Genomic DNA, 20,601 nt, shown 5'->3' with positions numbered 1-20,601 from the left:
AATGTTTCATAGGTATATCTTTTTAATGTTTAAAATTACGGGAATATTGCAATAATGTGTGATTTGATAGGTTGTAACACAGGGGTTGATTTTGTACGAGCTCGAGTGGCCAAGAACGCAATTAATGAGGCCAATATAATCCGCCAGGAATGGTCCAGGAATGTGAGAATATCACAGGAATTGCGCAATAGAAACGCCGAATTTGTACAATGATTAACCGAAACGAGGAACACAGTAAGTAAGCGGACCGTTACATCTAAAAGAGAATTAGATTGAAAGAAATAAAATTATAGCGCGATCGAGAAATATGACATTATATTTTAAAAGACAATAATCAACAAGGCAAAGGCAACGTTCACAGGACGCAGCCCCCGACACACCAAAGTTGGGCACCCAGAAGGCACCCAACCAAAACCTGGAATAGACATAAGGGCGGTGAAAGGAGAGGGACATGAAATGCGTGAAATAATATAAACTAAAACGGGCCCATTTAAGTGTTTAAATCTCATTTAAAAATTTCATGAAAGTATATTTTTCTAGATATTTCATGAGCATGACAACCTTGCAAAAATATTCAGGTAAATGAATTTGTTTCGTTGATGTATATTGGTACACTCATAAATTACAGTTATTAATTTTTTTGTATTCGGTACGTATACCCGAGACATTTGACAAACTACTTGTTTTATATAATTCTGAAACAACCAGACTACATATGCTTGAGTTACTTTTTATGAGGTAAAGCCGATTTCGTGAATGATGTACCAAGCCTGCACTTGTAACTTCATAAAAAGTGTCTGAATCACATTTCATCTGCTTTCTTTGAGTGTTATATGAGACCAGTTTGTCGGCAAATGTCTCAGGTATACCGAAATATAAAAAGAATAAAGTGTTATTTGTGTGGTTGGCCATTATAAACAGACATTATTTTATTTTTATTTTTCAAATCTTTTTATTTTGGTGTCCTGTATTAGATTTGTTTCTCTGAGGAATAACATGCCTTAAACGACGCTTTCAATACAATAGCCAAGTTGTAATTCTCACGATGAACAAGTAATGATCCTTATATTTGTAAACCTGGTTAATATAATCAGTTCCATGAAAACAAACGCTTTTCTTTAGCTTTCGACGTTTAGACTTCATTTTTTATTTTATTTTTTTAAAGCTTGTAAAGCATAATGTATCTAAGCAGCCGTATGCACTAGCTAATTCATTTCTTACAATTTGATTTATTATAAAATATTTATAAAATAGGGGATTCTTTCCGTGTAACATTGAAGGTCCCATGATAACCACCGTATAAAAAAATCTGCGGATGTTTCAAAATTCAAAATATAACCATTTTAATATTTAAATGTTAAATTCTGCTTGAACCGGTGCTAGACGGTAATGTGTACTTTCCAGTACCGTTCGTGATCAGACTCAATCAAACTGAGCTTGCAGCATTTTCAATCTTGTCGGTTCTTTAGGGATTCTGTGTTTCTTTTTCTTTGTTTTTTGTTGTTTTTTTGTTCTTTTTGTTTGTTTTTCTTTTGATTGTGTATTGTTGTATTCCAACGAGCTAGTAGGTAAGTATGAATACAACTTTACACAATAAAATCCACGCATAGCAACCCCATTTAAATTTTCTTCTTAAAATACCTTCTGTATACGTAAAATTTAGCTAAGCATATTTTGCTTCTCTTTTCTGTTCTGAAAACCTGGAAATTTCCTTTACCTCAGTTCTTAGAGTTTTTCATTGTTATATTTTCTTACTTAAATGAAATCAGAAAACAGCAGAACTCGAAATGATACAACCTTTTCATTGTTATTTATTGCTACCCCTCTGCGGAGCATTTACCAGCTCATTAAGATTACGTGAATAAAAAGAAACCATCCTCCTCAAGGTACGGCGTTATTTTAGGACGAGTATTTTAAATTTAAGTTGTTATCTTATATATGTGACAGTGGGATACATCCTCCCGCTCTTTCAGGTTAATGGAATCGTTAATCATGTCTATAGAGGCAGTTAATATCTGTGTTTGTTTTATGGCAGATTCACTCGAATCTAATGATGGGTGACTGATGGTTGTGAAATATCATACATGATTATCAGGTGTCACAATGCTGTATTTGTTTCTTAATCTTTGTGGTGACCTCTTCGCTTATAAGGTTCAAGTAAAAGGCTTAGTCCTTTTTCTAGTAGTTACTGAGAATTTCGTAGTCTTAAAGTCTTATGCTCAAATTTGATATTTGATGAAAATGATAAATACTATACAGTCTCTCTTGTAATCTAAAATAAACATCTTTTGAATGCACTTAGAGTAAAAATGTTACGTTTTAAAATCACAGTATGATTACATTGTGTCAATAAAAACTGGCCTTTAAAAAAAAGAAAGAAAGGAAAAAGGCATAGTATATCTTTGAATCGTTGAATATATTAAGAATCGTTGTTTTTCTTAAATTAATTCTTAATATAATTCGAGAAATCAAGAAATATTTAAATTTGATTGATCGGCTATTTAAAAACATGTATTTATAACTTATTTGAGAGTTATATGGTAGAACTGTTATTGTTAGCGCTTGCATATAAGTATGGTCTTTAGTTACATACTGATTGGAGTTATAGTTATAAGGTTGTTTTTTTTAAGGAGCTAGTCTATCCAAAATTCTTTAAATAATGTTTGGAAAACTTGGCCATATCTACATTTTTTTTCTCAAAGGTAATTAACTGGCCATAAACATTCAGCAGAAAATATTTTTTTTTTATCTGTGTGGTATCTTACTTTTGTTTGTCCTTTTATGTTAGAATAGTCTGTGTTTAAATTTTGCTGACAATGAAACAGATACATCAATGATAAAATATTTAAAGGATAAGTGTAGCTATCAGCATGTCATGTCCCTGGTTAAAATTTTAAGAGAAAACTAGCTAGAATACTTTTTATGACTGATTTGCTATTCATTAAAACAATCAAAACAAACAAGATGAATTTTATATCTTTTCTAAGTAAAAATTCTTTTAGACTTTTGCTTGGATAGTAACGAGTGTGTGCCTGTTAATTCGGAATGTCGGACAGGGATTTGTCAGTGTATACCTGGATATAGTTTCTCCCCCAAAACACACGAATGTACAGGTAAATCAACATCATAAAAGATGCTTGTTAACGCATGATATTGTTGCGCTACGGGCCAGCTTTATGGTACCAGGCTACTTTAATCTTCTTTAAAATGTGGTAACGTGCTCAAGATTTGGTGACCAATAATCGGACTGGACTGTAGAGAACGATACTGTATTTACGAACAATGAAGTGATCACAACTATAACAATGTTCTATATAAAATAGAAATTGTTGGGGTTAGAGGGACTAGTGATACTTGATCTGGACGACTGTCAAAGCCTAAATAACTAGTACCATGGAATGGCTATAAGTTTGTTGCTTTTGATGAAACATATCTTTGAAACAGTATGTTTACTACGATTAGACAGCATTTGCTATTGACAACAGAAGTTATACAAACCATAATGTATTAGCGAACAACAACACCTGTCAAAGTTTATCGGGTAAAATTATAATAAATGAAACTTTTTAGCTAAAGGAACGCTGTTTACAATTAAATATGTAAACAGTTAATGAAATAATTAAATCATTAATCTTTATAATTCTGACATTATTTATGGTCATGATGGTTGTCAGTCCCCAAATTAACAATAAAAAACCCGTTTAACGCTACATGCAATATGTAAACAATGCCGGTAATTACTTACGATCTGAGTTAACAAATGAGATAATATCATTTTTAAGAAACTAAATTGAAATCTGTTTACTGAAATCAAGCACAATGCTCCTGATATGTAAAGTGTAAACATCAATTTACGTACGCAGTTTCTGTACCCAGTGGATACACGAGCATTAAATGCTTGGTATTGACATTACGTAAATAATGCTATTTACAGAATATTTTAATCAAGCGTTGAGTATGGCGTGTTAATCAGTAAGTTTAATTTATGTTCTATATCCAATATTTATATTGTATAACTCTAATTTTATATTCTATACCATAATATTTATTCAATCCTGCTGAATATTTGTACATCATAAAAAATATTTGTGTGCGATAATTTTCTATATATATGTTCCATATTTAAAGATATATATTGTATAATTAAAAATATTATTGTAAAGATCTACTGAAAAATATTTATTCGATAATTTGAATCATGGGATAGAACACTTAGCATACTAAGCCCCGCCTATAAATTAAGCACGAATTTATGATAAGGCGTTATCATCCTCATTAAACTAGACTATAGTGTAGGGTAAATGATCAGCGTCCCTGTGAATGTCACTTGTAAATAGTGCATATACTTAAGTCTCCTTATAAATGTACCGGTATATGTACATATGTCTAAACAACAGCTGTCACAGAACGTGACAAATGCCCCCGAAGGATTCTAGTTATAAACAACCTATTGCATGTTAAGTGTCACTGTGGTGGTAAATATTGATCTATGTTGACTTTATATTTTTAAATAAAAATTGAAACTTTCATGTATATGGAAGTTACAGAGTGGACACAACAACCACCATTTATATGTATATATGTATAACATAAATATTGAAAAAGTTTAAACCCCGCCAGTGACCTTGAACTAAGGCGTAGGAACATGTGTCTTAAGAGCTACACATCATACATTTATGATTACTTCATATGTGAAATAAAAAAAATCCTTTCATGCATATTAGTTTCAGAGCAAACACGACCATCTCTGCCTATATGTATATTAACATCAAAATTGACAAAGTTTGAACCCCACAGTGACATTGACCTTAGTCGTAGAAACCCCTTGTCTTGTTCGCGACACACCATACATCTATGGTTATTTCATATGTGAAAAAAATTACAATAAAAAAATCACCAAATATGTTAACGCATGGAAAATTATGTGATTTGTAAATAAACAGTAACAAAGTAGCCTGGGCATCAGAGATTAGATTACGAAAAAACACTGGACAACTGTTAGGACTAACAGATTAAGCTGGTATCAAAACCAAGTCAGTCAGTCAGTCCGATGATTAATTAATGCAACAGTCTGTAAAATTGCCAAAGAAATATCGAAAGTTTATTTAGATATCAGCAAAGGAAACTTCTATATAAGGCATCTTTTTCGAAATGCTATAATTCGTTATTCAAAATTGAAAAACGTATTATAATATTGCGATAAAAATGTTTAAGATATTTTAAATTACTCACAGAAATCAACTATCTAATAAATTTCTTCTAAATTGCATTCACCTTAAGTATTGTAGTTTTTCTTTCATTCAATTTTTATTTCATTCAATTCAAAAGAACCTTATCAATCATATATTATCTATGTTAAACTATTAATTCCTATTGATCAAGACCCAGTCAAAAAATTATTCATTTATTTAGAATTATTTACTAATTAATTAAAACTTAATCAATTCATTCATTCATTTATTTTATTTATTTTGTTTTATTTATTTATTTATTTATAAATAATTTATTTATAATTTATTTATTTACTCGGCTGCTGTACATTTATCAAATTCAAATAAAGGAATTGAGAGTTGTAATGGATTGTTAAAAAGATGTGTCGAGATTGTTTGCATTATAACCTGTCAAAATTTTTACAACGAATTTGAAATACAGTTGAATTTTAAAGTAAACGTCATAAAACTCAAGTTTGTCCTGTCTAAAGACTTGTTTTTATCTGTTTCCCTGAGGGAACGACGCTTTCAATACGATATCCAAGTTGTAATTCTCACGATGAACAAGTAAATGATCCTTCTAATATTAATAAAGCTGGTTTAAGCATAATAATTATGTCTTGTTTTATACATAATCTATTTTCGTTCGATTCTGTAGAAAGCTATACGCTTATAGACACACAAACCGTTCCTGGAACCAACCAGTACTGAGCAATTAGTGTAAAGTTTCTTGCTCAAGGAAACAACGACTTGCACCTGACGGTGTTGAAGATAATTAGATTACAAGTCCGACGCGTTAACCACTCGTCTTCTTCTTTTTTTAAGCTGGTAAAGCATAATGTGTCTAAGCGGCCGTATGCACTAATTCATTTCTTACAATTTTGATTTATTATAAAATATATTAGTATCCTGGGATGTGTTCCGTGTTTCTCGTTACAGCCATATATTTTACAGATACGGCGTTATTATTGCACAATGCTTGCCTTGTTTTCATATTATTGCATCACAGGATAAATACACAGGCTTAGAAAGTACCAATCCTTTCCCAAAATTGGCGATTTCTTTCTTTTAATACATTTGTAGCATGATATACAATTTACAAATAATTTGTCAGTCGTTGCTATTTCATAGATGCTTACATTACATTTGTCTCAGATGCTGTAATGCTTACTAAACATTTATCTAATTATACACTTTCATGGAGCTCCTTTGATATAAGTCTTTATAAATGACAACTCTTGTAACATATAACCGAGTTGTCCTAAATGTTGAACTATTTTTGTAGCTGCTATTGGACGGCGGCATATACATTTAACAAGATTTGACCGTTTCTACCCGTACACCAAATCATAGAGAATCATGGAGAATTTAATACCACATGATAACAAAAAGGACGACAAAAGACCTTAAAGATGGGCGCCTATATGGCACGCCAGATCTGCCACAGCCTATTTTTTTGTGTGTGTTACTTATATATAGAATTGAAATAGTATCTCCATGTACCAAGCTCGAAACAAGTGTGTAGGCTCCTGCAGTGTAAAAGAAGAATAATTTGCTCTATTATTCATGGAAGAGTCTATTTGAGAAGAAAAATAAGAAGTACATTGTGTATTTAGGATACCCCGTTAAACGGCGATACTTAGCATTTTTAGAAATGCTCATACTTGTATGAAAGCTATGGCCGTTTGTATAAAAAAGAGATGAAAATGATGAGCAAATAAAATAAACAAAGTAAAGGGCACATCCAAAAATGTAACTATATCCAGCAAAAACAATATTACAATACTCTATTTAAGAATTATTGCAAGAATGTGGTATTGTGATAGGATGTACCACATGAGTTGAGTCTTTGACTATGCAGGGTGATCCTCCTTCAAAATGCCATTTTCTTTAGTGCCGCCCATTGTTTTCTAGTTTAGGACACGTACACGCATTCTTTTACTTGGGGACCATATGCCGCTTTTCATGGAACGGCACAAACGTGTCACATTGAACCACCGTATAAACAAATCTGCGGATGTTTCAAAATTCAAAATATAACTAAAATAAATTTAATATTTAAATGTTGAATTCTGCTTGAACCGGTGCTAGACGGTAATGTGTACTTTCCAGTACCGTCCGTGAACAGGCTCAATCAAACTGAGCCTGCAGCATTTTCAATTTTTTCGTTTTGTGCGTTCTTTAGGGATTCTGTGTTGTTGTTTTTTTTGTTTTTTCTTGTTTTTTTTTGTTTTGTTTTTTTGGTTTTTTTTGTTGTTTTTTTTTGTGGGGGGGGGGGTGGTTGTTTAAATTTGTTTTGTTTTTCTTTTGATTGTGTATTGTTGTATTCCAACGAGCTAGTGTGCAAGTATGAATACAACTTTACACGATAAAATCCACGCATAGCAACCCCATTTAATTTTTCTTCTTTAACATACCTTCTATATATACTTAAAACTTAGCTACCGCCTCCGTGGTCGAGGGGTTAGAGTCGATGACTTCTAATCCATTTACCTCTCTGGCGTGGGTTCGATCCCCGGGAGATGCTTTGGTAGTTTAGCGCGGAGGAAGGTAGTCTAGTACTGGTGTAACTCTCCAGGAACGATGGTTAGGAAACTACCCGCCTATATGACTGAAATACTGTTGAAAAAGGCGTAAAATGAAACAAACAAACAAACAAACAAAAACTTAGCTAAGCATATTTGCTTCTCTTTTCTGTTCTGAAAACAAGGAAATTTCCTTCACCTCAGTTCTTAGAGTTTTTCATTGTTATATTTTCTTACTTAAATGAAATCAGAAATAGCAGAACTCGAAATAGTACAACCTTTTCATTGTAATTAATTACCGGTGGGTACCCCTCTGCGCAGCATTAACCAGCTCATTAAGATTTCGTGAATAAAAAGAAACCATCCTCCTCAAGGTACGGCGTTATTTTAGGACGAGTATTTTAAATTTAAGTTGTTATCTTATATATATGTGACAGTGTGATACATCTTCCCGCTGTTTCAGGTAAATGGAATCGTTAATCATGTCTAAAGAGCCAGTTAATATCTGTATTTGTTTTATGGCAGATTCACTCGAATCTAATGATGGGTGACTGATGGTTGTGAAATATCATACAAGATTATCAGGTGTCACAATGCTGTATTTTTTTCTTAATCTCCGACCGCTTATAACGTTCAAGTAAAAGGCTTAGTCCTTAGAAAAACAGGCATAGTATATCTTTGAATCGTTGAATATCTTAAGAATCGTTTTTTTCCTTAAATTAATTCTTAATTAAATTCAAGAAATCAAGAAATATTTAAAATTGATTGATCGGCTATTTTTATACATGTATTTTAACTTATTTGAGACAAAATATTAAGTGTTATATGGTAGAACTGCTTATTGTTAGCTCTTGCAAAGAAGTATAGTCTTTGGTTGTACTGATTGTAGTTATAAAGGTATTTACCTTTAAGGAGCTATCTATCCTAAATTCTTTAATGTTTGGATAACTGGACCATATCTGGCCATAACAACGTAGCAAAAAACAATTATTTCTTTGATTTTTGTAGTATCTGTCTTTTGTTTGTAATAGTCTCTGTTTAAATTTTGCTGACAATAAACTGATATATCAATGATAAAATATTTTAGGATAAGTGTAGCTATCAGCGTGTTATGTCCCTGGTTAAAATTTAAACAGAAAACTACTATACTCTGTATGACATATTTGCTATTCATTATAAAAAAAATCAAAAGCAAATACGATGAATTTTATATCTTTTCTAAGTAAAAATTATTTTTTGCAGGAGAAAATTACATCGGAGACTATTGCGTGGATAGCAACGAGTGTGTGACTGTTAATTCGGAATGTCGGACAGGGATTTGCCAGTGTATACCTGGATATAGTTTCTCCCCCAAAACACACGAATGTAAAGGTAAATCAACAATCTCCTATTTCTTCTCTCCTTCATAAAAGAAGATTGTTAAAAGTGTAATATTAAGAGCCTAAATGGAAATTTGTTCACTGAAATCAAGCACGATGCTCCTGATATAAAAGTGTAAACATCAATTTACGTACGCAGTTTCTGTACCCAGTGGATACACGAGCATTTAATGCTTGGTATTGACATAACGTAAATAATGCTCTTTTACAGAAAATTTTAATCAAGCGTTGAGGAGTACACGCTGTGACCATCGGCCTCGTTCGTATATTTGTTATTACGAATGCTACGTTTTTTGTATAAAAGTATGCGTAATGGAGTATGATTAAATTTCTCAACTTAAAACAACCAATGAATGGGACCAATTAATTTTAGTATCCGTTAAGCATTCTGCCATGCTAAGATCTGTATATGATTGAATATAACTAAAAACTTTGATTACGTAGCTATTTCAAATCGCTGCAGTATTACCGGATATTAATCTGGTAACTGATAATTGCTGTGTTTTGACTGGCCACCTTTGGTCTAAGGCATGCAGTGTTTTTATTTGTAATAACAACTGTTCATTCTAAATAACTTTTATCAGTTTCAAAAGAAGTCCTATTATCATTCCGTGGTTGTTTTGGGTACATACTACTACAACTACTACTATGTGAAATATATTCTGTCTTCAACGTTACCGATTTGCTTGCTCCTTTTCTATGATTATATTTGTGATATTATATAGATTTTACTATTTTCTTCAATATTTTAATATTTCATACTTTTAATGGTTAAGTTATCTGTCAGTGCATAGTCCTTACTATTGGGTGTGGCTTGTGTCAGGAACTGCGTTCTTTGATCGTCGGCTTGCCTTCGTGATTTTTGTTCCCATTTTTTTGTATCATTTCTATAGGGAAAGTTTGGTTTATGTACAAATCAAGACAATTGATGGCAATCTTCCTGCTTTAATTATGTAAGCGATTCAACATTTCAGTTTTGAAAATTGATACGAGATAGTTAAATGCGCAGAATTATAAGCATAGTCCAATTCTTATAATTTCCGGTTATCTGAGAATCATATTCACATTAGAGAAAAACAACATGTTTTAATCCGAGATATTTTGTTTTCAACCAAATCGTCACGAAAACATTTGTCCCGACCTTTATCTAAACCGGTGGGTATCTAAGTTACATGTTTTAAGTGGTGACATTTTATGGGTACCTCTCACCTCACCAAAATAACAGCTCTTATAAATGCGGGATATAATTTTCTATACGTAACACATCTGTCGTTTTATATATTATTTCAGAAACAATTATTGGGAAATCATGGATCATTATATCAGCAAGAAAAATATGGAGACCTTAAGGCGTAACTTTACAAGAGTGTTTTAACCTTTGTTATTCACGCACGGACTACACGTGTGTTTCATTGGAGTACGGACGAGCTACACAAGTGTGTTATTTGGCAAACATTACAGTTTTACAATACCCGGAACGTTGGTATCACGATTCAGTTCAAACTTTTGTGATCGCTTACTATCAAAGAGATTGCGAGTAACTCGATATATATCACAAAATATAGTTTTCATGCAAGATATGGAACACAATATCGTTTTCCCCTTATCAAGAATGTCATGTTATTTATCCTTATATCTTCAATTGCAGGGAATAGGTCCTTCACGAAACCCCTTACAAAGTTATCCAATACAGCAATGCTATGGCATATCTATACAGTCATCAATCTCGGACATTGACTAATAAGGCCTTAATTACCTATTCCTGCCAGCGATGGCACAAAGTCAATAAAAACAGGTTTATCTTTGTAGTTCGAAAAAGGACGCTTTCAAATGAGGCATGCAAACGGCTATATGAAATATGTTGAAATTTGTTGCGTATTTTCTGACTGTTTCATGTGTTAAGTACTTCAATTAAAACCACTTTTAACAGATAACCAATTGCTTAAACTGATAATACTTTCCTGTCCTTTACAAAATTTCGATTCTATTAACAACATAATAGAACTGAATCAAGACTGAGTTCGAGAGTGGGTCATTATGATTGTTATGCAGTGGTCAATTAATTTAACAATTGAACAAACATTTTACAATTTTCTGCTTTAACCCTTCGGAATGATTTTCTAAAGAAATATAATGTTTCAGGCGTTTAACCAAATTTTAAAATGCTTCAACATAGTCCTTCTTAGGTATACCTTTCAATCACTTAAAATGACCCAAGTCCATCTCTACTCTTCCAGCGATGACCAGCAAGATGTTTTTTCAGTCAAGGAAATAAGAAAGTCACAGGTACTAAGTAGTGAGAAAACGATGGATATAGTCGAACTCATCAAAGTGTGTTCGATTTTTCTTAACACGACACCTCTATGATGCTTAGATGTGATAGAACGGCATCTAGAAACAGGAATTTGGATATCATTTCTACGAGTATAGGAAAAAACTAAATAACTATTTTGACATTTGACAATAGCTTGTTAATGCATGGTCGACGGACAGTTTTTGCGAAATCTTATTGTTATAGATGTTAGCAAATAAGGTATCCGTCTGGCAGAAATTCGCCTAACTTCCAAGCGATTCTTCTTAATCGTACGAGATATCCCTGCGATGTAGGCTATCTAAGTAAATGAAAGTCTGGCATCTTTGTCAATGATGAGTTTGACTTGAATATTTTGTCGTTATCAGAATTGCAGGAATTTTCAATTAACTCATGCCTTTTTGAATTTGTGCATCAACCTCGAAACAACTCTTTCATAAGATACTTGATTGTTGCCATGAATATTACAAATATCTTTATAAACATTTTAATAATATTTTCCCATTTTTGCCCGAGCTTTTTTATTAGCTCGTATTTCAGCACTTTTAACTGAGCGTTTACTAGCCATTATTTACATGACCAAGTCAAAAAATTATTTATTTATTTAGAATTATAAACTTATTAATTAAAAGTTAATTTATTCATTCATTCATTCATTCATTTATTTTATTTTTTTTTATTTCATTTTATTTATTTATTTATTTATTTATTTATTTACTTACACGGCTGCTGTACATTTATCAAATAAAGGAATTGAGATGTATTATGGATTGTTAAAAAGATTTGTCGTGTATACGAGATTGTTTGCATTATAACCTGTCAAAATATTTTTAACGAATTTGAAATTCAGGTGAATTTTAAAGTAAACGCCATTAAACTCAAGTTGATCCTGTCTAAAGAATTGTTTTTATCTGTTTCCCTGAGGAATAACGCGCCTTGAACGACGCCTTTAATACGATATCCAAGTTGTAATTCTCACGATGAACAATGGTCCTTCTAATATTTATAAAGCTGGTTTAAGCATAATATGTCTTGTTTTATACATTATTTATTTTCGTTCGATTCTGTAGGAAGCTATAAGCTTGTAGACACACAAACCGTTCCTGGAACCAACCAGTACTGAGCAATTAGTGTAAAGTTTCTTGCTCAAGGAAACAACGACTTGCACCTGACGGGGTTGAAGATCATTGTATTACAAGTCCGAGGTGTTAACCACTCGGCCATGCCGCAATATGTCTTAGCAGTCATATGCAATAATTCATTTCTTAAAATTTCGATTTATTATGAAATATATTAGTATCCTGGGATGTTTTCCGTGTTGCTCGTAAAGGCCATATATTTCACAGATACGGCGTTATTATTGCACAATGCTTGCCTTGTTTTCATATTTTTGCATCACAGGATAAAACACAGGCTTAGAAAGTACCAATCCCTTCCCAAAATTGACGATTTCTTTCTTTTAATACATTTGTAGTATGATATACAATTTACAAATAATTTGTAAGTCGTTGCCATTTCATAGATGCTTACATTACATTTGTCTCAGATGATGTAATGCTTACTAAACATTAATCTAATTATACGCTATCGTGGAGCTCCTTTGGTATAAGTCTTTATAAATGACAACTCTTGTAAAATCCTATACATGGTATAACCGAGTTGTCTATTTTTGTAGCTGCGATTGGACGGCGGCATATACATTTAACAAAATTTGACCATTTCTACCCGTACACCAAATCATAGAGAATCATGGAGAATTTAATACCACATGATAACAAAAGGACGACAAAAGACCTTAAAGATGGGCGCCTATATGGCACGCCATATCTACCACAGCCTATTTTTGTGTGTGTGTTACTTATATATAGAATTGAAATACTATCTCCATGTACCAAGCTCGAAACAAGTGTGTTACTAAAGGCCTGCGGGGTAAAAGAAGAATAAGTTGCTATATTATTCATGGAAGAGTCTATTTGAGAGAAAAAAAAAATAAGAAGTACATTGTGTATTTAGGATACCCCGTTAAACGGCGATTCTTAGCATTTTTAGAAATGCTCATACTTGTATGAAAGCTATGGCCGTTTGTATAAAAAAGAGATGAAAATGATGAGCAAATAAAATAAACAAAGTAAAGGGCACATCCAAAACTGTAACTATATCCGGCAAAAACAATATTATAATACTATATTTAAGAATTATTGCAAGAATGTGGTATTGTGATAGGATGTACCATATGAGTTGAGTCTTTTGACGTTTTATCTGTGATATGCAGGGTGATCCCCCTTCAAAATGCCATTTTCTTTAGTTCCGCCCATTGTTTTCTAGTTTAGGACACGTACACGCATTCTTTTACTTGGGGACCATATGCCGCTTTTCATGGATTAGGAATGGCACAAACGTGTCACATTGAAGGTCCCATGAAATCCACCGTATAAACAAATCTGCGGATGTTTCAAAATTCAAAATATAACCATTTCAATATTTAAATGTTGAATTATGCTTGAACTGGTGCTATACGGTAATGTGTACTTTCCAGTACCGTCCGTGAACAGGCTCAATCAAACTCAATCAAATTTTGTCGTTTTGTGCGTACTTTTTGTTGTTGTTGTTGTTTTCTTTTGGTTGTGTATTATTGTATTCCAACGAGTTAGTAGGCAAGTATGAATACAACTTTGCACGCATAGCAATCCCATTTAATTTTTCTTCTTTGAAATACCTTCTGTATACTTAAAACTTAGCAAAGCATATTTGCTTCTCTTTTCTGTTCTGAAAACAAAGACATTTCCTTCACCTCAGTTCTTAGAGTTTTCTTATTGTTTTATTTTCTTACTTAAATGAAATAAGAAATAGCAGAACTCGAAATAATACAACCTTTTTATTGTTATTAATTGCTACCCCTCTGCGCAGCATTTACCAGTTCATTAAGATGTAGTGAATAAAAAGAAACCATCCTCCTCAAGGTACGGCGTTATTTTAGGACGATTATTTTAAATTTAAGTTGTTATCTTATATATATGACAATGTGGTACATCTGTCCGCTGTTTCAGGTTAATGGAATCGTTAATCATGTCCATAGAGGCAGTTAATATCTGTGTTTGTTTCATGGCAGATTCACTCGAATCTAATGACGGGTGACTGATGGTTGTGAAATATCATACAAGATTATCAGGTGTCACAATGCTGTATTTTTTTCTTAATCTTTGTGGTGACCTCTCCGATTATAACGTTAAAGCAAAAGGTTTAGTCCATTTTCTAGTAGTTACTAAGCATTTCGTAGTCTTAAAGATATATTATGCTCAAATTTGATATTTAATGAAAATGATAATTACTATACAGTCTCTTCTGTAATGTAAAATAAACATCTTTTGAATGCACATAGAGTAAAATGTTACGTTTTAAACTCTACACACTACACTCAAGGCATAGTATATCTTTGAATCGTTGAATATTTTTAGAATCGTTGTATTTCTTGAATTAATTCATAATATAATTCAAGAAATCAAGAAATGTTTAAATTTGATTGATCGGCTATTTTTATACATGTATTTTAACTTATTTGAGACAAAATATTAAGTGTTATATGGTAGAACTGCTTATTGTTAGCTCTTGCAAGAAGTAAAGTTAAAGTAAGTCTTTGGTTATACTGATTGTAGTTATAAAGGTATTTAATACCTTTAAGGAGCTAGTCTATCCAAAATTCTTTAAATAATGTTTGGAAACTTGGCCATATCTACATTTTTTCTCAAAGATAACTAACTGGCCATAAACATTTAGCAGAAAACAATTATTTCTTTGATCTGCGTGGTATCTTTCTTTTGTTTGTCCTTTTATGTTAGAATAGTCTCAATTTCAATTTTGCTGACAATGAAACAGAAATATTTAAAGGATAAGTGTAACTATCAGCATGTCATGTTCCTGGTTAAAATTTTAAGAGAAAACTAGTATACTTTTATGACTGATTTGCTATTCATAAAAACAGTCAAAACAAACAAGATGAATTTTACATCTTTTGTTAGTAATTTTTTTTGCAGGAGAAAATTACATCGGAGACTCTTGCGTGGATAGTAACGAGTGTGTGACTGTTAATTCGGAATGTCGGACAGGGATATGCCAGTGTATACCTGGATATAGTTTCTCCCCCAAAACACACGAATGTAAAGGTAAATTAACATTCTCCTATTTCTTCTCTCCTTCATAAAAGAAGATTGTTAAAAGTGTAATATTAAGAGCCTAAATGGAAATTTGTTTACTGAAATCAAGCACGATGCTCCTGATATTAAAGTGTAAACATCAATTAACGTACGCAGTTTCTATACCCAGTGGATACACGAGCATTTAATGCTTGGTATTGACATAACGTAAATAATTCTCTTTAACAGAAAATTTTAATCAAGCGTTGAGGAGTACACGCTGTGACCATCGGCCTCGTTCGTATATTTGTTATTACGAATGCTGCGTTTTTTATATAAAAGTATGCGTAATGGAGTATGATTAAATTTCTCAACTTAAAACAACCAATGAATGGGACCAATTAATTTTAGTATCCGTTAAGCATTCTGCCATGCTAAGATCTGTATATGAGAGAATATAACTATAAACTTTGATTACGCAGCTATTTCAAATCGCTGCAGTATTACCGGATATTAATCTGGTAACTGATAATTGCTGTGTTTTGACAGGCCACCTTTGGTCTAAGGCATGCAGTGCTTTTATTTCTTATAACAACTGTTCATTCTAAATAACTTTTATCAGTTTCAAAAGAAGTCCTATTATCATTCCGTGGTTGTTTTGGGTACATACTGCTACAACTACTACTATGTGAAATATATTCTGTCTTCAACGTTACCCATTTGCTTGCTCCTTTTCTATGATTATATTTGTGATATTATATAGATTTTACTATTTTCTTCGATATTTTAAGATTTCATACTTTTAATGATTATGTTATCTGTTAGTGCATAGTCCTTACTATTGGGCTTGGCTTGTGTCAGGAACTGCGTTCTTAGATCGTCGCCTTGCCTTCTTGATTTTTGTTCCCATTTTTTGTATCATTTCTATAGGGAAAGTTTGGTTTATGTACAAATCAAGACAATTGATGGCAATCTTCTTGCTTTAATTATGTAAGCGATTCAACATTTCAGTTTTGAACATTGATAAGAGATAGTTAATGCGCAGAATTATAAGCATAGTCCAATTCTTATTATTTCCGGTCATCTGAGAATCAAATTCACATTAGAGAAAAACATGTTTTGATCCGAGATATTTTGTTTTCAACCAAACCGTTTACGAAAACATTTGTCACGATCTTTATCTAAACCGGTGGATATTTGAGTAACATATTGTTTTACGTGGTGACATTTTATGGTTACCTCTCAATAAATGAAAGAAAAAATCCAAAATACATTTGGCAAAATATTAATGATTTAACTAATTTAGGTAAAAAGGAAAATGTACTTATTCCCGAACGGCTCACTTTTGGCGATACTACATTTACTGATCATGCTAATATTATAAATGAATTGAACAAACATTTTGTAAACATTTCTAATATTGTCGAAAAAGTACAGTTATCTAACGACGAATTTAAAATATTGAAGGATAAGTTAGATAATAAATTGAAATGGAAAAAATTCAAAATTGAAAGCATTTCTGCATTTGAAGTTAAAAACATTATTGATAAACTAGATGCAAATAAAGCCACTGGACTAGATGAACTAGGTCCAAAAATAATAAAATCGTGTGGTGACTTTGTGACCCCCATGATTGCTAGCATAATTAATAACAGTATAAGACAAGGAATATTTCCCGATGAATTAAAAAAATGCCCGAGTTATTCCAATTTTCAAATCTGGACTGAAAGATGATCCGAGCAACTATCGACCTATTTCTATCTTGCCTACAATATCTAAGATTTTTGAACGTCACATAGCTAATCAGTTACAGCATTTTTTCCAAAAAAACAAATATTTTACATAATAAACAATCAGGATTTCGAAAGAATCATTCATGCAATACGGCCCTAATTCATTTGATAGACTCCTGGCTAAAAGATGTTGATAGTGGCAAATATATAGGTACAGTATTTTTAGACCTGCAAAAGGCGTTTGATTTAGTTGACCATGAAATACTTTTATATAAACTCAAACTTTATCACTTTTCTGTCACATCATTAAAACTGTTTCATTCGTATCTGTCTAATCGTATGCAAATAATTCAAATTGGAGACTTAAAATCTGACGTACAATATGTTACCTCTGGCGTTCCACAAGGCTCAATATTAGGTCCTTTACTGTTTCTTCTTTATATAAATGATCTCCCAAATATTTGCGAGGATGTTAACATAGATTTATATGCTGATGATTCCACGTTGCATAAATCTGGAGATGACATATCAGTTATAGAAGAAAAACTACAATATAGCCTTAATATGATTACTAAGTGGTGTAAAATAAATAATATGCTGTTACACCCTAAAAAATCTAAAAGTATGCTGGTATGTAGTAGACAAAAGCTAAAGATTGCAAAAGCATTAAATTTGAAAATTAACGACTCAACTCTTGACAATGTAGAATCACAAAAACTGCTTGGTATTTATGTTGAAAATACACTCAATTGGCACTGTCAGGTAAATGATGTGTGTAAAAAATTGAACTCTAAAGTTAATTTATTTAGGCGTATAAAGTACTTTTTAAATAAGGAATCTCGCATGCTTTTTTATAATGCATACCTTCTTCCTATTTTTGATTATTGTTGTAATATATGGGGAAAAGAAAACAAAAAATATATATGCCAAATATACAAAACACAAACACGAATTTGCAAAATTATTCTAGACCTTCCAATGAGAAAACAATCAGAAAATTTATACAAAAGATTAAAAATATTGCCTTTCAAGAAAAGATGTATTTTTCACAGCAGTGTCCAAGTATATAAAGCATTGAATAATATGTCCCCTCAATATATCCGAGACTTACTTACCATATCTAATAATCAAAAGTATAATCTAAGATCGATATCTCACGGAAATTTAATTTCGTCTTACAAACCAGGTACAAATTATTTTAATGACACATTCCAATTTAATGCCATGGTTATTTGGAATTCCATACCACTGACTATAAGAAGAAAAACAAAATTGCCAATATTTAAGAAATGTTTCAAGAAATACTTATTTAATCAAATTTAGTGTCTTATATATACAGGATACGCTCTTTATATTCATACATGTGTTTTTTTATTATTATGTTTTCTAATAATGGGTGTCTGTCTTAGTTTCAAGTTTTTTGACTGTGTTAATTTTGTAAGTTAATTTTACTTTTTAAATTGCAGATTAAAATGATGCACTGATGGAAGTATTATGTTTAATGATAAATAAAATGAATTGTATGAATGTTCAGTATATGTGTTAATATATGTTAAAATTGTGATAACCATTTAATCATTTCTTTTTACATGTTATATTTTCTTTGATTGATATGTGTTCTTTTGTGTGTGTGTTTTTATTTTTTATTTTTATTTTAGAAGGCCGCATTGTAAATAAGATGTTGCAATCTGTATATGTCTTAATGTGTTACCTTCGGTAAATAAAGTTATTATTATTATTATTATTATTATTATTATTACCTCATCAAAATAACAGCTCTTATAAATGTGGGATATAATTTTCTATACATACCACATCTGTTGTTTTATATATTATTTCAGAATGTACAAACTATGGAAACGACTATTGGGAAATCATGGATCATTATATCAGCAAGAAAAATCTGGAGACTTTAGATGGCGTAACTTTACAAGAGTGTTTTAACCTTTGTAATTCACGCACGGAATGTACGTGCGTTTCATTGGAGTACGGACGAGCTACGCAAGTGTGTTATTTGGCAAACATTACCGTTTTACATTACCCGGAACGTTGGTATCACGATTCAGTTCAAACTTTTGAGATCGCTTACTATCAAAGAGATTGTGAGTAACTCGATATATATCACAAAATATAGTTTGCATGCAAGATATGGAACACAATATCGTTTTCCCTTATCAGGAATATCATTTTATTTATCCTTATATCTTCAATTGCAGCGAATAGGTCCTTCACGATACCCCTTACAAAGTTATCCAATACAGCAATGCTATGGCATATCTATAAAGTCATCAATCTCGGACATTGACTAATATAGCATTAATTACCTATTCCTGCCAGCGATGGCACAAAGTCAATAAAAACAGGTTTATCTTTGTAGGAAGATAGTTCGAAAAAGGACGCTTTCAAATAGGGCATGCAAACGGCTATATGAAATATGTTGAAATTGTTTGCGTATTTTCTGATTGTTTCATGTGTTTAGTACTTCACTTAAAACCACTTTTAACAGATTACCAATTGCTGAATACTTTCCTGTCCTTTCGATTCTATTAACAACATAATAGAACTGAATCAAGACTATGTTCGAGAGTGGGTCATTATGATTGTAATGCAATGGTCAATTAATTTAACAATTGAACAAACATTTTACAATTTTCTGCTTCAACCCTTCGGAATAATTTATTAAGAATTTAAAGTTTCAGATGTTTAATCAAACTTTTAAAATGCTTCAACATAGTCCTCCTTAGGTATACTTTTCACTGAAAATGACCCAAGTCCATCTCTACTCTTGAAGCGATGACCAGCAAGATGTTTTTCTGTCAAGGAAAGAAGAAAGTCACAGGTACCAAGTAGTGAGAAAACCATGGATATAGTCGAACTCATTAAAGTGTGTTCGATTTTTCTTAACACGACAACTCTATGATACTTAGATGTGATAGAACGACCTCTAGAAAAAGGAATTTGGACAGCATTTCTATGAGTATAGAAAAAAACCTAAATAACATTTTTGACATTTGGCAATCGCGTGTTAAGGCATGGTCGACAGACAGTTTTGGTGAAATCTTATTGTTATAGATGTTAGCAAATAAGGTATCCATCTGGCAGTAATTCGCCTAACTTTCAAGCGATTCTTCAAAATCGTACGAGATATCCCAGCGATATAGGCTATCTGAGTAAATGAAAGTCTGGCATCTTTGTCAATGATGAGTTTGACTTTATGAATGTTTTTGTCGTTATCAGAATTGCAGGCATTTTCAATTCACTCATGCTCTTTTTGAATGTGTGCATCAACCTCGAAACAGTTACATGAGATACT

At 32.0% G+C, this 20,601-nt stretch overlaps 1 protein-coding gene across 1 annotated transcript; it reads left to right on the top strand.

Annotated features, from left to right (window-relative positions):
* Window positions 1-209: 209 nt before the first annotated feature.
* LOC132747462 (fibrillin-2-like) lies at window positions 210-19,804 on the top strand. The gene is made up of 4 exons (XM_060736854.1): window positions 210-234; window positions 8,978-9,106; window positions 15,457-15,585; window positions 19,130-19,804. The coding sequence occupies exons 1-4, from the start codon at window positions 210-212 to the stop codon at window positions 19,396-19,398; spliced, it is 552 nt and encodes a 183-aa protein (XP_060592837.1). The 3' UTR covers window positions 19,399-19,804.
* Window positions 19,805-20,601: the final 797 nt, after the last annotated feature.

This window comes from Ruditapes philippinarum, unplaced genomic scaffold (genome assembly GCF_026571515.1).
Source record: "Ruditapes philippinarum isolate M1 unplaced genomic scaffold, ASM2657151v2 ctg2469_1_1_1_1, whole genome shotgun sequence".
Taxonomy (NCBI): domain Eukaryota; kingdom Metazoa; phylum Mollusca; class Bivalvia; order Venerida; family Veneridae; genus Ruditapes; species Ruditapes philippinarum.
This window is presented reverse-complemented; position numbering and strand designations above follow the sequence as displayed.